The 17,674-nt window shown below is 37.2% G+C and overlaps 1 protein-coding gene across 4 annotated transcripts in view; it reads left to right on the forward strand.

Moving 5' to 3' along the window:
* MRC1 (mannose receptor C-type 1) overlaps positions 1-17,674 on the forward strand; it is a 60,612-nt gene that overhangs the window by 25,727 nt on the left and 17,211 nt on the right. For all 4 annotated transcript variants that reach the window (XM_054816689.1, XM_054816691.1, XM_054816692.1 and 1 more), the window contains 12 exons: positions 3,812-3,925; positions 5,280-5,395; positions 6,719-6,867; positions 8,408-8,607; positions 9,007-9,131; positions 10,321-10,408; positions 11,323-11,467; positions 13,031-13,072; positions 13,194-13,357; positions 14,502-14,569; positions 16,211-16,311; positions 16,831-16,973. In XM_054816689.1, coding sequence (XP_054672664.1) covers positions 3,812-3,925; positions 5,280-5,395; positions 6,719-6,867; positions 8,408-8,607; positions 9,007-9,131; positions 10,321-10,408; positions 11,323-11,467; positions 13,031-13,072; positions 13,194-13,357; positions 14,502-14,569; positions 16,211-16,311; positions 16,831-16,973 — 1,455 coding nt within the window. The remainder of the gene's footprint in view (positions 1-3,811; positions 3,926-5,279; positions 5,396-6,718; positions 6,868-8,407; positions 8,608-9,006; positions 9,132-10,320; positions 10,409-11,322; positions 11,468-13,030; positions 13,073-13,193; positions 13,358-14,501; positions 14,570-16,210; positions 16,312-16,830; positions 16,974-17,674) is intronic.

Raw genomic sequence — 17,674 nt, forward strand, 5'->3', positions numbered from 1 at the left:
TAATCTATTAAATCTGATTGTCCATTGTATTAGTGGACATGCTCTGGTGAGAAGAGTGTAAATGCATATTTATTGCATGGCAACCAGGCCATGGTGCACATGGTAATTGAACAAACAGATTTTTAAAGGTGTGGGGATTTTTGTGCTCCGTTGTCTGTGCAGTGGCTATGCCAGTGCCGGTTGAGGATGTAGTAGGTGCTTTGTCTAACAGAAGTCAGACAGTGGAAGGAAGCTGAATGCTCAAATGTGAGGGTCAAGCAATAGAGGTTGTAAATGGTGGTTGCTTCAAGGACTTTTATGCTGGTCAAGGCTGGAGAACTTGCTCAGGAATGGGAGGTTTGCAAGGTAGCTGGCCTTGGTGCATGTGGGTGGTGAGCTGCAAGGAACATATAGTTGAGCTTTTGTCTCATCTATCATCCTTTGCCTGTTAGCTACCTTCATCTGTTGGTGTGAACTTTGGGGTTTTATGGTATTGTACATGGAAGTATCGGTTCAGCAAGTATTAGAGGAGGTTAGAGGCTGACAAGCATTTCATAAGTTGGCTAGTACTCTTAAAAAAGTACTGAGATTGCTCTTGATATTCACAGTTCCTTGATGAAATCTTTTTAAATTATTTATCTTTTTTTACAGTCTTTTGGAACATATAGGGCAGCTTAAATGCATTGGTAAAGCCTTCATTTTTATCAGAACAACTTGACTGCCTTCAAATCGGGAGTTTCGAGAAAAAACAGCAAGGGGCAAAATTTGTTTTGTGGCTCTCTGAGGATCTGGATGGCATTTTCTGGCCAAGCCAAGTGTTACAGTATGTTGGGGGACTTGGATTCAGGTTAAAAATCTCAATTTGTGTACAGAAGCTGAGATCCACTAGATTCTAATTTTCTGCAAACCTAAGCAAATCACTTCTTGTGATAGTTTGAATTCAAGAACTTGTTGCATTTCTCTAGGAAAGAGACAGCTACCTCAGTCTCTGTTGCAAGATTAGAGGAATGACACATCTGGTTAATTCCATAAGACCTTAGGAGAAAGGTGAGGCAGGGAGAGATTGTAACTAGCCCTACCAGTATCCTCTGGTGCAGGGCAGGAACAGCATGGTCTGGAGTAAATTCATGACACTCCGCAATGCCAAGCCCTGAAAGAACTGTTCTACCTAATGTTTTCCCCCCTCCATGTGGCCATTCATTGAAACCTACTGGATAAGGAAATGTATGGAAAAATAGGAGTCATAGAATCATAGAATCCTTTAGAGTGGAAAAGACCATTAAGATCATCAAGTCCAACTGTTAACCTAACACTGCCAAGTCCACCACTAAACCGTGTCCCTAAGCACCACATCTACGTGTCTTTTAAATACCTCCAGGGATGGTGGCTCGACAACGTCCCTGGGCAACCTGTTACAATGACTGGTAACCCCTTCTGTGAAGAAATTTTTCCCAATATCCAATCTAAATTACTTCCTCTCTTATTTTGATGGATTGAGATAGAGGATGTTTTAAGGTCTCACAACTAAATATTTCTTGGTTTCTCAGAGAGTATGAACTGTTACAGAACTATTCCATACCCATTGGTTTATGTGGCTGGTCTCTCTGCTGCTCATATATGTAGCGGCAGATAATTAGCCTTCAAGGATAATGAAAAAAAGGAAGCACCAGGGAGCAACAAGGATCAGCTCCTTCCTAACAGGTGAGGAGTCACAAGCCAGGCATAATAGCCTGACTTGCAGGGACAGAGCCTGTCCAGCCAGAGCCTGTCTCACTGTCCCCAGCGAGGGAGTGGGGCAGGTGGGGTAGGCAGCTGGTGGCAGACCAGAGTCCATGTCTGGGATGATGAGGTGGGTCCACGGTCAAGCCAAGTAGCTGAGTCAGGATCAGGCCTGGAGAGAGTAACCAGGGTCAGACACAATCCAGAGATTGCTGGGCAAGTACATAGTGACAAGGCAACTCAAGGATCAAGCTAGTAAGACAGTCTAAAGGTCAGGCTCTGGATCAACAAAGCCCATAGCCAGGTACAGATGTTGCTGGAGTGAGATACAAGTACTTCTCTTCACAGCATGGACAGGGATTGAAGGCCCAGGTCTGAGCTTAAGTGGAGCCCCAGGGCCCATGGGCAGGCAGGTGGATGGAGGCCTCAAGTGAACATGATGGGGGCTGTTTAGGTCTATTGGTGCCCTCAAGCCACTAACTGAAATTTAGAAATGAATTGTAACAGTAAGGCATGCAACAATGCCATCAGAAAGGACTTCTATTTATAACATACTTGTTCATTGTGTTATGATTTTTGTCTATTTTTCATTGAATTTGGTGGTCACAGATGTGGTTTTATTTGAACTCCTCTTTCATTACATTGTTTTTACTTTTCATTTTGATTTGACTCTGTATCTTTTGGACAGTGATGCAAATTAACGTGATACAAATTTGCTATGATGTGAAGAAGCTACCATTTGTCCAGTTTAACATTTTGAAAGGGTGGCTGTTGGCATATGCTATGCTTTAGTTTTTCTACTATTATTTTTGATGGGAAGACTCTTTTGCTTTCTATACCAAGTAGTAAGTCAGACTGGTAAATGTTTCTTTCAAGGCTAAATTTTAAGGCCTTGATGCTTGCCATCAGACCAGGTTTTCCCTTGGGTTCAAAAGTCAGTAATTTCTGTTGTGAGAGTTATAGATTAAAAAAACACAACACATTTTAGCTATATACAGACTTTTCATATACACGGTTTTGTGTGGAAAGCTAATTTTATTGTGGGTTCTTCTCAACTCTTTCAAAATCTGTATTTGTTAAATAGTTGATCTTAGTAGGATAAGTAACTTCAGATTCCATGGAAGTGGCACTAGCCCAGTATTTCTTGGGATCAGCTATCAGCTAACTAAACAAAGCATAATTATAAGTTGATTTTCCCTGTTTTTTGTTGAAGTTTGTCTACCTAAGTATGTATATGGTTCCATTGCTGATTATTTTGGGTTGTTCTCTCCTTGGCTGAATTCATCTCAATCCATCATTTATTTTTGTGGAACAAAACCTGCCCCTGTCTGTGACAGCACCTTCTTTTTAAAGGAAGTGTTTGGGTTTACTTAATGAGGAAGTAGGAGAACAGAGAGATATTTGCAAAAGGCAGCTCATAAGACATGGTAAGAAGGCCCTAGAACTGTGAAGACATGGTTATGGGAAGACAGCAAAGGATCTTCCTGCAGCTAGAGAGCCAAAGATTCAGAGTAATTTTTTCTATATTCAAGAAGTCTAAAGGTTGTGAAAGTTGTGCTGATTTCTTCCAGGCTGAGAAGGCCAGTTTTGGGTAGTTATTTGAAGTGCCTACCAGCCTATTGAGACTGAGAAAGAAATGGTAGGAGGTGATGAGACAGCCACCAATGGACTTGCCTTGCTTGTGGTTGTCATAAGACAGAGAAGACACAAGCACCAGCTGAACATCCTAGGGTTCTTCATTGTTGTAGGCTTACTTTTATGTAAGTATTAACCAAGGAATGTAGTCTTCTGGTTTTTTTTCTGTTGCAATTGGATTTCTGCTTTGAGAGATGATATCTCCCTTTCCTCCTGCATGCTTATTAAATCAGTAGTCTTTGTAAAGATGGTGTATTGCTGTCACCTCCAAGGGTTTGATTGTCAGAAGGATAAATAATCAAAGATGTAAGTCAATAGTGAATCAGCCCCAGCAGAAGCGAGGTTTCAATTAAGTACTGAACTTAGATGTAGGTTTTGCTTCTTTGAAAGCTAGCAAAAAAGAATTATTTAAAAGCATAAAGCACCTTTGTTGAAGACTAAATCCCACTTGACTGTGATGTTCTGTTCTTATGTTCAGGATGGATTTTGGGCAGACCATTCTTGTGAGAAGAAAATTGGCTACATCTGTAAAAGGAAACCTATGTCAGAAGCTCCTACAGAAGAGGAAACTATTGACATGGGCTGTCAGAGAGTAAGTGAAGAAAAAGCTGTCTGATCTGAACAGGCTGCTAGAAATGATGAAGAGGAGAAAATGCCGCCTAGGTGACCGACAAAACAGGAAAAATGGGTTCTGTGTTTTCATCAGAACAGTTCACCTTCTCATTTCTATGGCAGATGGGATAGGTGATACATATGAATAAATCTAGGCTCTGACTGTCATTAGGCTATTGATGGTCCCTTTCTTTTTCCAGAACTTAAACCAAAATGCAAACCTGTAGTCCCTGCAGCAGGCCATTTTTCCTTGATTGGCATTCAAGTCTTCCTAAGGAATTTTCCTGTACCAGCAGTTGCTCTTCAGCTCTGTCTACAATTTTCTTCGGAATTATTCACAGCAGGAAGGGTGTGCTTGTCTACATACTATTCTCAAGGCTTTGCTGTGATCTCTGGCAGTGCTCTCAACTTTGAAGAATTTGTTATGAGTGCCTGAGCAAAATGAATCCATTGTGTTCCTTCTGAACTGCCAGTGGATCTGTTATTTATTTGGTAATGCTCACCTTCTGGATAACATAACACTCAGTAATTCTGAAAAACCTACTGTAATTTGTTATGTCATAGGGAATCTTACTGGTTTTTTTGTCTTCCGTGAAAAAAATTGCCTTTTCTCCCAAGTCTGCTTTACACAGCTGCAGAGGAAGTCTTTGATGTTTATTCCCAGTATTTGTAAAAGATTACCTGGGAACCTTACAAATACTCAACTGTTGGAGAAGATGAAGGGATCCTAATGCTTATGGATGTTATTCTTGCCTAGAGAACTAAGTGCATACTTGTAGAAAAACCTCTCTCATAGGTGACAAATTGAAAACCATCAGATGAAAATTTGTGTGAATTGTGGCTGGTCATAGCAAACTCTTCCTCTGTAAGCATATTCCTGAGTTAATGACATTTGAATAACAAAACATTAGAAGAGAGTGTTAATGCTAAACAATAACAAACAAACTTGTTTGAGGTGTCATTCTCTTTGTGAAAATCCAAACTGAAATTTGCTTCTCAAGACCATTCTCATGATTGCACAATGCCTGTGTGCTAGTTATAATCCTATACTGAGCACTAAAGGTGCAAAGCCTCTCATGCCTTTATAAGGGGAATGCACTGATTAAAAATTCATTATATGTGAAAAATTATTTTATGAAACAAAATTTTAAAAGGCTTTAATCCTGCCTATTTCCAGTCTGTTTTTTTCAGTTCAGTTGATCCTTTGTCTAATGGTTAGCTGGCAGTGGTATGAGTCAGTTTTGTTTTGTTGGGGTTTTTTGTTTGTTTGTTTGTGTTTTAAGAAGTTTACAAAAGCTGCAACATATGTGATCACTTAATGTTTATTTTGACAGGGTTGGAAAAGATATGGTTTTTATTGTTACTTCATTGGAAATACATTTGTATCATTTTCTCAAGCAAATCAAACCTGTGGAAGGCATCAGGCCTTTTTAGCAACTGTTGAAGACAGGTATGTAAGTCTACGTGCATGAGGGGATCACATGAGGATTCAACATCTAGTGTCTTCTGAATATCAAAATAAAGACTTTGATATGGACAAAAATCTTGCTTGAGAGGACAGCTATCTGTAGATACAGAACTTCTCACATTTTTTGCATGTATTCAGTTTATAGTAAAAATAGGTGATGGCTGTGAAATCGATATAGATGGTTATGTCAAGGAAAAAATAGAATTATCTTTTCTATTTCCTTAATTGTAGTGGCTTGAGGATGGGTTTTACTTGAATGAGGGATGCAGAATCCAGTTTTGATTATTAAATGAAGAAATATGGCTGTGAATTCCTTTCAAAAGGTATTTCAAGTGAGCAAGAGGATATAACTTTCACCTATCTGATCTTCTCAGAATTGAGCTACTTTTAACAAAATTAAGTAAGAAACTAAATGATGATAGAAGTGCTTGGTATCTGAAAATTCATCACAATCAGCCAGAGTTCAGTGTGTGCTAAATTTCTGAACAACTGATGCACATTACTGAATGTGGAATATTGGGAAAATCAAAGTTAAGATTAAGAAACAAAGCTTATTTTGCTTGCAGGTGACTTGATGCTTTACAGTTTCTCTTATTTGTTTCTATATAATCTAAATAGATATATTCTAGTGTGAAAGCTCCAGCTGTCATGAATGGTAGCTCTCTGAATGTAGGTAGCACTGCAGCGGTTATAAAAATGGTTTAACATTAATGTGGTCTTCAGACTAAATGTTGTTAAGGGGAGACTTCTTTTAGGGCTCTGATTTCTTAAAAGCTGTTTGTTTAAACACCGTAGTGAACTATGACAGGCTTTACCTCTACATAGGTTTGTTTCCCAAACATAGCTCTTCCTGCATGATCATTGGATCTAATTTGCAGTGTTTGATAATTTAGTATCATACCACTCTAGCCTCTACTTTTGTATATTCCTTTAATAATGCTGAGATTCCTTTTCCAGTTTTGGATTTGCTTAAAACAGGAAGTCATTAGAATACAAGGATACTAGAAACTCTCAAAAAATACATGGCATATAAATCATGTTGAGTTTCTTGTTTCCCACCAATTTCATGTCAGTCCGTGATTATGTCACTTTCTGGACATCCAAAGAGAAGGCAGAATACTCTGGTATTCAAGCTTACAAAATCTCTATTATGTAATGTCTCGTTATCTGCTTTGTTCAAGTAAATCTATCCAAGCTATGTTTTCAAGAAGGTACAGTGGTAATTCTGAGAAAATAACAAGCCTTTTACAACTTTTGAAAATAAATTTAACAGTATTAATTTAATGGTTGTGTTCTTTCGAACAGATATGAACAAGCCTATCTGACTAGCCTGGTTGGGCTAAGATCAGAAAGATACTTTTGGATTGGACTTTCAGATGGAGAAGACAAAGGAACATTCAAGTGGGCTAATGGTGAATCTGTCTTATTTACACACTGGAATTCTGAAATGCCTGGTAGGTATAGCTCTATCCTGTTTAATGAGTCCAGTGCCCAAAATACATTGCTCATTACTTGAATTTTTTTACTTCATTCTTTAAGCCTTCCTTGATGGTATATTGACTAATTGCTCTCTGGCTGCTCTCTCAAGCATGCAATGCTGTTGCTAATGTCCTGCTTAGTGCTGAAATGAGTTTTTAACATGTGCTTGGGAAGAAATGGAGATGAAGATTCTGATTTGTGCCTGTTCTGGGAGGGTTTGTGTCTGTACTACTCTGAAAGAGCAAGGCATACTGTGCCCTGCTTGCAAGTCCTGCCTCATACTCATACTACACTTGCTCACTGCATGTTCTGAAGTGTGTGAGATCACAGTATGCTTGAAGAATCTCTGCTCTTAGAGAAAATGGGATTGTAGGAAAGGACAAGAGAGCCAAGGAAGATTTGTGTTTAATCTTTTTTTAGTTAATAACTTTGCTAGACTAATTGTGTTTTCCTTATTTACTAAGTTTTGTTGATGAAAACATTGCTATTTTTTTCCTGTTCTAATAAAATTACAGGGGTGGGAGCTTGTTTTATCTCTGATGTGATCACATCAGAAAGGGGATGGTCATCAGCCTTCAAGATTCTGGTGTGTTGCATTTGCCTTTCAGGAGATCCTCTGACTGTCTTTAATTTCAGTTCCTAAATGCTGATTTGAATGTGTCAGGTGAAGTGGTAAGGCTTTGTAGCCCATGAAGCCAATATATAGCAAGTTTATTTTTGAAAATCGTAGTCAAATTAGACAAATTTGAGAAACTACCTCTAACCACTCCTTCAGTTTTAGGGGAGAATTTGTTGGATTGAAGGTTATGATATTGCTAGAGTCAGTCACTGGAGGTGATTTGATGTAAGGCACAATTCAGTATCTCAGATATGGACGAACCACAGATTTTTTTGCTTCCTCCCCCGCTTCTTTTCTCTTCATGAATTAGAATCATAGAATCATAACATGACAGGATGGTTTGGGTTGGAAGGGACATTTAAGATCATCTAGTCATGTCCCTGCCCCTGCCATGGACAGGGACATCTTGAACTAGATCGAGTGGCTCAAAGTCCCATCCAACCTGACCTTGAACATTTCCAATGGTAAGGCATCCACAACTTCTCTGGGCAACTTGTTCCAGTATTTCACCACCCTCACTGTAAAAATATTTCTTCCTTATGTCTAATCTAAACCTACTCTCTCTCATTCTGTTGCCCCTTGTTCTGTCACTACAGGCCATGGTAAAAAGTCTTTCTCTGTCTTCCTTATAAACCCGCTGTTATAAATTGCTGTGAGGTCTCCCCAAAGCCTTCTCTTCTCCAGGCTGAACAACCCCAGCTCTCTCAGCCTGTCTTCTCAGGAGAGATGCTCCAGTCCTCTGATCATTTTTGTGGCCCTCCTCTGGACCCACTCTAATACTAGAAACATTTTTGACTCTGTACAAGGCCTTAATTTCCATGAGGATAGAATGTGAAGTTTTCTAAATTCTCATGACCCCCTAACTGTCGCTTTTGTGCTTTCCTGCTTACAACCAGGAAGAAAGCCAGGCTGCGTTGCCATGAGGACTGGAATTGCAGGTGGATTATGGGATGTAATAAAATGTGAAGAAAAAGCAAAGTTCCTATGCAAAGTGCAGGCAGAGGGAGTAACACTTCCACCTGTTCCTACAACAACTCCTGTTCCCCGGTGTCCAGAAGGTTGGGACTCAAACAGTCGTATTAGCTTCTGTTTCAAAGTAAGTATGTTGCTTATTTCTGCATTAAGGTAGTTTCTATTTGCTGCACATACATGCAAGAAAAATTGGTATACATATGTCTCATATGTTTCATAAGCTTAATGACAGGTTATATGTAGACCTCTTGTTGCTTGCTATTGAAATGCTCATGGTTTTGTTCCTAGTTGTTTTCTTGCAGCAGCTGCTCCTACCAGCAACGCAGTTTGCCCACTTGGCTTAAAGACATTCATGCTAAGGCCGTGTTTCACAGAGGTGAACACTCATAAGCCCTATATTCAAAGTTTCTGTAAGCCCCACAGAACAAGTTAATTGTAAATTAATTGATTTTGAGTAGCTGATGTTTCTTGATCTTGCGATCTATATGGTCTATTTTGTCTGATTGCAAAATGCTCTCTTTAGCCTTTTTCAAGAGGAGAGCAAAAGAAAACATGGCTTGAATCTCAAGAGTTTTGTCGAGCTGTAGGAGGAGATCTGGCCTCCATTAATGGTAAAGAAGAACAGTATGTGATATGGCGTTCTATCGCGTGAGTATCTGTAGTGTGGTCATCCATTCATTTTAATTAGCTTTTTGATCTTTCTGAAATATTTCATTTTAGGTGTATGTTTTTACTTCACTGTAAGCCAGTCTGGTCTGGATTAATTATCTGCATCTGTATCAAACACATAGCAAAAAAGTAGAGCTGATGAAACAGCAGGAGTTGTACGACTAGTGGCAATCACCCCAGAAGCTAATGCTAAAATGAGATTGGCAAGATATCTAGTTGAGGCAACGTTTATCATCTGATGTAAAAATATTTACTGTGGATGTGGGGATATAAAATTACCACAGATGCCAGTTGTTTTCACATAAGCAAGTGTACAAATAGGGTAACACTTATGATATAAATCTGGTCAATGTGTTGATTGTCATTTTTATGAACTAAACAGTTAGCAGAAGCAATTTCAGATTCGTTTTTTCCTACACAGGGAATGTAAAGAAGGTTAGGAAGTCCCTGAACTGTAAAAAGCAGGTGTAAGATTTCTGAATTAGATCAAATACTCTTAAAAAGGTAACACTTGCAATATGAACTGAACAGACTGGGCTCAATGAACTTTTATATGCCTGTCTAACTAGGAAGCAAGACTGAAACATGGCAGACTTGCAAAATGCTACAGCCGTACTAGAATCCCAGCTATGTATTTACAGTAAGGAAGAGGTCTCAGATGCTGCATTACCACAAATTGACTCAATAAATTGAGATAAATCAGTAAAGTGGGTCTGCTTGCAGACAAGAATTAGTTTAAGGTGCTATTTTTAAAATGTGATTTGACTGCAGCAAGTACCTTTGTGTTTGGAAACTTTAAGTGCCTTTACAGAGAAAATGGAGAGGTGATAAATGGAGCAACAGTAACTATTGAATCATTATACAAAAGTATTAAGCCATCTTATTTTCAGGAGTTGGATTGGATCTGGATGTTTCCTTGGTCAGTATTTCAATCTGTCTGAGCTAATGTATAGTGATAACAGCTAGCAGTGGTTGCATTTTAATTAATTTCCACCCTGGTTGTTATTGTTTCTAACAGCTTTAAGGATTATTTTTAGAGCAACTTATTAACTGTTGTGAATGATAGATTATTAAAAATACTGTAATGCCCTTATTAGTGTTGGGTTTATGTTTAAACTTCTTATAAATGGGACATTTATTATTTTTATTTTATTTTATTCTTTTTAAGGAACAATGGCTATTACCATCAGCATTTCTGGATGGGCTTATATTACTTGAATCCCGATGATGGCTTTGTTTGGAGTGATGGATCTCCAGTGAGTGATTTAATTTTCCACAGCTGTTGTTTTGCATTCCCTATGCTTCTCAAATATGTGTGGCGTATGTGTTTCTGTGTAATTTTATGCTTAATCATAACCCTCTACTGTGTCATGCTCACTTCAGGAAAGCTTATGAGTAGTAATTTCATGGCTTGATTTTTTTGGCTAAAACATACTGATTTTTGATAAGAAAATGTGCATTAAATCAACAAGAAAATTAAATTCATTTAGACTAAAAGGATGTTCTTATAAATGCAAGGATTTTTTGATTAAAATAGCCCATCTTTAGTATTTATCTTCTTTGCTAGTTAGATCTTTATCTGAAATGGCCTACACTCCATGGAGCTGAGGGCAGTTGTTTTATGCCAATGTGACTTGACTGTTATTTAGATTAAGATATAAAACTGTAGAAACAAAAGTGGTTTTGGAGATGTGAATGTATCTCATGCAAGGTTGGTCAAAATATATTGGTGGAAGTTTACCATACAGAAAACTGAAATTGGAATTTATACAGGAAAATTAGATTAGCAGTAATATTTTTCTGAGAAAAATACCAACATTTTTGTTGTGTCTCAATAACGTCCTACTCTTTTACTATTATGGGATATTTACTTAATTTAATATCAACATGTAACATGCCCCATCATTATTATTAGATGAATTTTATAGAATTTAGGTCCTATAAAAATGTCAATATTCTTCCAAGTGTGATTGAAAACAACTGTTATCTAAGCTGCAGTCCAGTTGCAATCTCCAAAAAAGTTTGAAATGTCAGCATTTGCACAGAGAGATTCTTGTTTCCTCTTATCTAAGTTTTTAAACTGACAGTAGAAACAAAATGATGTCTCCTTCCTCTCTCCGTTAATTTCTTTCTCTATAATAGAATCTTCACAAAACCTTTTCTGTCATAGGTGAGGTATGAAAACTGGGGCTTCGGAGAACCCAACAATTACCAAGGAATTGAACTTTGTGCAGAGATCAGTGGTGATTCCAGCATGCTTTGGAATGACAGGCACTGTGATTATCTATATGGATGGATTTGCCAGATAAGAAAAGGTATTGCTTACTCCTGTATATTAGTATAATAAGAAAATATTCTCAGTTGATTTTTTTCCTTAACTTTAAGAAATAAAAAATTTCAAAACCTGTTTATCAGAATGGTTCCCTGAAGAATGTGAAATATTGAAGTGGTATAAGGATTTCCATGTCTTCGATGCATTTAAAGATACAGAGCCTTCGGTTCCCTGATGGGACTTCTCACTGATCTTTCTCTGTGATTTCAGAAGGGGAAATGTGATACTTGAAAAATGGGAAATGTGACTTTGAATATACACATTTACTTTTGACTTCATTTAGAGAAGTTCATGCTTACTCCAACGAATCCTATTTTGGAATTTTTTTTTCTGAGTTGAGCCTGAAGTTATTAGAAAATAGTTTGCAAATCAGTTCACATACTTGAATTTTTATGTGTGAAAACTCCTTCCTTTACTTGGCTCAGGTATTGTTTTGTCATCTAATCAAAACTGTAGTTCCAAAATGGAGCCTGTTTTCAAGATACTTTATTTTGCTTTGACTGGGTTTGATATTCACGTATTGGTTTCTTGCTAAATTCTATTGAGTTCTGAGTTTGGATGTTTCTTATTTTCTGAAGACATCAAGACAAAATTTATAATTTAGGGTGATCTTGAGTTCTACAAACAGTGCATCTACCTAAGCTTGTGTATGTTAGAAAGTGGTCATTGAAACATTTTACCACATTTGTGTATTGGGAGGGAGGGGAGCAAAATAAAGATGCTGCATTAGTTTATTGACAATAAAGTACCAGCTCTGCTTTATATTGGTAAAGAATTTCTGAAGCAGAGAATTTTTTATTAGATGCCAGTATCTGTGAGATTACATTTTAGCACCAAATAAACTGTTAAACCTGTAAATACAAGATCTCCTGTATTAGAAATTGTTTTCCTGAGATACTAATGATGCCATCCAGCATGCCATCTCCATGATGCCATAGCAAAAACAAACAGGGGAATTCTTTAGCCTGAAGTCTTCTTTTCAGAAAGAGCCAGTTAATTTCTTGGGATCTTTTCCAGTGAGATTCCAGGGAAATTTTTAAGATCCAGATAGTTCTTCTCAACCAAAGAAAGATGGAAAGAATCTCACTGTAGTAGCTAGGGCACCATGGAAGAAGAGAACCCAGCCTGCATTTCTGCTGCCTCTGGTTTAAGCCAGAATTCATGTTTAAGTGACCTGGGGAAAGGAGAGGGAGGGACATGCAGGACTATCTTCACAGAGTTAATGCTTTGGGACATAAGGTTTTCTGCATCCAGTGAATAACAAAAATAATTACTTAATTCAGGTAAATTTCAAGGTATTTTATAATACCTTGCACATTAGGAATAGCTTATATTTAGAGCCTCACGGAATAAGAGTATCTGTTTAGAATTGAACAGTGTAGAAAATAAGAGATTTAGGCTATTTAGTTCCTTCTAGTTTTTAGTTTTAAATCCATTGCTAACCATAAAATTCAATGTCAATAGAAAAAGATGCCTATCAATCATAGTAAATATTTTATCTTACAGCAGAACATGTGGAATCATAACAAATATCTTTTTCTTACAGGGGCAAGCGTAAAGCCTGAACCAACAGAATCTCCTGCACCCAGTAAGTATCACTGCTATTACTATTTTTGTGTGTGTATGTCTAAAAGCATTTTTAAAATTTTACTAATGAGAATGTCTTGCATCTCAGGAGCAATATAGTTAGCTTACCATTTATCTTACAGAATACAAGACTACTGAGGATGGATGGATTATACATGAAGACAAACAATATTATTTCAGCACGGAGAGTGTTCCTATGGAAAAAGGTCGGGAGTTCTGCAAAAAGAACTTTGGAGACCTTGCTGTCATTGAGAGTGAAAGTGAAAGAAAGTTCCTCTGGCGATATGTAAGAAAAATCATTAATACTATGGAATAAATCATCCAAAACAAGTGAGCATGGGCACAAATCCTTTTCACCCTGGTGTTCTCCCTACAGGTTTTGAGATAGTGAAATTGCAGTAGCATTAAGGTTAACATGAAGAACAAATTCAAGTCTTTTTTTAGATTGTTTCATAGCTGAGATGAGGACAAATTTGGTTTGGTATTTTGTATAGAAATAAGCACAGTAAGCATTAAACAAATCATTATCTGCTTTTCTTATTCAATGTGGTAGTAACACCACATTATATCTATCTGCAACTAGTAATGGGCTAAGGTAAATCTTAATGCTCACTTTTAATGGATCTGTGGCTTCATTTTAGCAAGAAGTATTATACTTGTGAGCTACAATTCTGTAAGGCAGGTGAGTTAACTGTAAGCAAAGTTTATCAACAGATAAACTCAAGATGTCTGAAGTAGTGGATCAAACCACATATTGGCTTACATACAGCGCTCAGACCATTGGGTTTTGATCTTGTCAGTCTATCTGGGATGTAGTCTACCTAGCAGCCTCTTTTTGGTGCTCAAGTTTGCCCTTTTGCCGCCTCCTCCTTGTGGGGAGAATATAATTATGCAGGAAGAACAACTTGAGGCATGGATTACGCCATGAGAGAGCGCTTTTAAATGGTATTTCCTAGGTGGCTGGGGTTGATTGCCTGTTTATACTGTCTTGAGGCCAACTTCTTTTAATCATCAGGAATGTGCTTAAAAATCATATTTGGACTACATAAAACTTTTCCTGAGCTGGCTGAAGAGTGATAGTGAGATGACACAAGGGCCTATATCAATTTGTATCCAAATTGTAAGAAGGCTTGTCCCTTGCAAGAAATTTGTTAGATGATGTCTGCTGCAGAGACTGTGCAAGAGGTGCTGATTTCAGTGACTTTCAAGTAAGACTGTGAGAAGTGTTGATATAGTGACCACACCTCTTGGCCAGTGGTGAAGTTTGACTGTGGACTGTCAGCTGGGAGCTGTTTTAACTTAAATGTTGTAGCTAGAGAATATAGCAATTCATATCCTCTGTCAGTCAGACGTATATCACTCATTATTAACATAACAGATTTCTATGATAATAAAAGGACATTTATACAATTTTAATCTTTAAATTCTAGATCTTGAAAAATGGCAAAGAGGATTCGTATTTCATTGGTTTACAACTGAGTGTTGACCAACGGACAAGGTAGGCCAGCTAAAACTATCAAGCTTGTATGGTGCTTTAAAATGAAATCTACTGACTGGAGCAAAATTAATGAAGTGCTTGAATGAAATTGTGGCCTGTCAAAGCAAATGAGAATGTTTTTCCTCTGAATTCTGTGGGACTTTCATGCTTCGTATTTTTTGATTATGAAGGTTGTAAAAATGTATTCTGTAGTAAATATACCACAATGTGCCATTATATTTAATCCACTTTTTTTTTTAATCCCATTTCAGTTGTTAGGCATTCTCTCCCTACTAATAATACTGTTATTCTATATTTGATTATAGAAGGAAAAAACCTTGATTTGAATTTTGTCCTCAGCTGTAGTCTGCCTTGTCCATACTCCAATAAAATATAGCTAATATAAGGAATTTTTAAAAAGTATTTCCTGATTATACTGGTGAACTTTTTTCTTCATAGACCAGCTCCTTTTCAAGTAAATGGAATTTCTCCCTGACACCACTGGAAACTAGAGTAGATCCATAAACTCTAAACCATAATTTATTCTTTAACAATATGAAAGCATTCACTTTGTTTTTATAAGTTTACATCAGACCTATTAGATTTGGAAAGTTCTACTTTACTATTTGCTTTAAGATTTTGTAGTCTGTGGGACCAAACAAGTTAACTCAATAGGGCATACATTTTCAAAGGACATACCTAGTTTTGAGTCTTAATTTAAACATGGTTGTATTCTCTAGTGGTTTAATTCCATGTTAATTTAGCTCCAGATAATCCAGGAAAAATACTACTTGTTTCCTAACTAGAATGCACCCAAGCTAGCGGAAAAAATACACTGCAGTCTGGGTCTTGAAGTGCCCAGACAGGTGCCTAGTTGTTTTCGGTTCTCCTTACAGTCCACAGGGACAATCAAGACCCTCCAGAGGATAATTAGGATGTTAGGTGGGCCACATCACCTTCTGAAAATGAGGTGTCTGCCCTTCCACTGTTTTTGTAGGGACTCTAAAATGAATATGCTTTTAATTGAAGTATCTTATGTATGTGCCTGAAGGGTGAACCTGGGCACCTCTGTCACTTGCAGTCCAATAGGAATATGTCACCTAATAAGTGTTTGGCTCCTGGTTTTGATTTTGTTTATTGTTTAATCCACATGGATGTACAACTTTTTTGATGTTTGTATTTTACCTTATGGTAAGGCACATTGTCACAGGAATTTCCTTGCAGGTGGTTTGTCATGCCCTTTTCCTCTGCATGGAGGAAAGATCAAGCATTTTACCAGTGTTACAAATAAAATCTCTAGTCACTGTAATAGGCACAGGGAATGACTTGGGGGAGATGGTGAGCATCTGGGCTCTCTCATGCTGAAATGATGTCTAGCTTTCGTGTTGGCTTGAATGATTATTTTGAGTATTGTTCTATCAGTTGCAAAAGTGTCAGCATATTCCTTGAAGTTGTGTTGACTCTGCATTTAACATGTACCCTGTGTCTTTGCTCAGAGAGTAAGTTTAGTGCAATTAGCAAAGAGACAAATTGGTCAAAACCCCTTGTACACCCTAAACTATAAGCAGCTATATTAAACATATTGCAAAATTACTTTTTGTAACATGACAACAATTCTGTTTGTACGTTAAAGAAGTTTTTTGTTGGATTGTTTTTCTTAAGCTGGATGGATGGCACTCCAGTGAATTATTTGGCATGGGCACCACATGAACCAAACTTTGCAAATAATGATGAAAACTGTGTAGTTATGTATAAGAATTTAGGTGAGTTTTATATGTTCCTGAATTTCATTATTTGTGTGTTTGTGTCACACTTTTTTTTTCTTCTGAGAGGCACTCCTTCCCCCTCTTTTTTTTTTTTTTTTTGTTCTTTTGCAAAATATTGTAGAAGTAGACCATAGTGTTATATTCAGGACTTAATAGTTTTGTGGTCTTGTGTTTACCTTAAACCTATCATGGGGAAACTCTGATAGAGGTCTGTGGTTGTGATTGCTATACAACTCTTTTGTATGTTTTATTAAAATTGGCCTAATGTGCCACTATAAAATTGATATTTCTAGTGCCTAGTACTACACTGCTTTTAATATTCTGTAATTACAGTGTGTATAAAGCGACATATTTATCCTAGATGCTGACATAGAATGATAATAAACTGAGAGACACTGAGGATTTGATCTTCTCTTTCAACTAGAAGCCCTTTGTGTAAGAATGAATTAAACTGATTTCCATTTAACTGATTTCTGGATGTGATGTCATACAGTTTTCCATTTATCTTACATTCAGGATTTTGGAATGATATAAACTGTGGTTATCCAAATCCCTACATATGTGAAAGGCACAACAGTTCCATTAATTCAACTATTCCTCCAACAACATTTTCAACTCCAAGAGGATGTCATCCAACTTGGCTTTCCTTTCATAACAAGGTACCATAACAAATACAGCGAGTGTTGGATGTTTGGCAAAACATTAAATAGAAAACAAGGGAATTAATAATATTGTCTCTCATTGAAGTAAAAAACTGTTCTTTTTTGCAGAGAGCTGGTTGACACCTGCATGCTTTTCTTTGCCCATCCACTGTTTTGCAGGAAAGGTGCTTTTTTGATGCTTCTTATGAAGTGGCAGATGAGCATATTCAGTTGCAGTTCATGAAAGTCATTCTCTAGTCATCTCTTCTAACCTTTTGATATGCATTTCCTAAAGAGTTTAGACAGAATTCCTGAAGTATTGATGCTTTTATCTTGATATTTTTTAACCAAATCATAATGCTTTTTTGGTACTGAATACATTTTGTCTTCCTTAACTTTACTAACATGTTATGCTTTGTAGAGTCAAATAAATAAACAGGCAGACTAATATCAGTCATGCATAACTTACCACTGTTAGCTGACCGTCTATAAAATTGGTTTTTGCTTATTTTCTAGTGATTTCAGATCAAATCTAGTATGTGTCTTGTTGAGCAAAACACTTTCTTGAGACCTTTAATTTTATATAGAACAAGGACCAGCACAAAAAGCTCATTTTAAGCTGAATGTGGTTTTTTTTCCAGATAAATGCATTATTTTACTGCCTTTTCTCCATCCTGCTTTGCTTAAAGCAGTGGTTTTCAATCTGTGAGGGATATTGG

Source organism: Grus americana, chromosome 2 (assembly GCF_028858705.1).
Source record: "Grus americana isolate bGruAme1 chromosome 2, bGruAme1.mat, whole genome shotgun sequence".
Lineage (NCBI taxonomy): Eukaryota > Metazoa > Chordata > Aves > Gruiformes > Gruidae > Grus > Grus americana.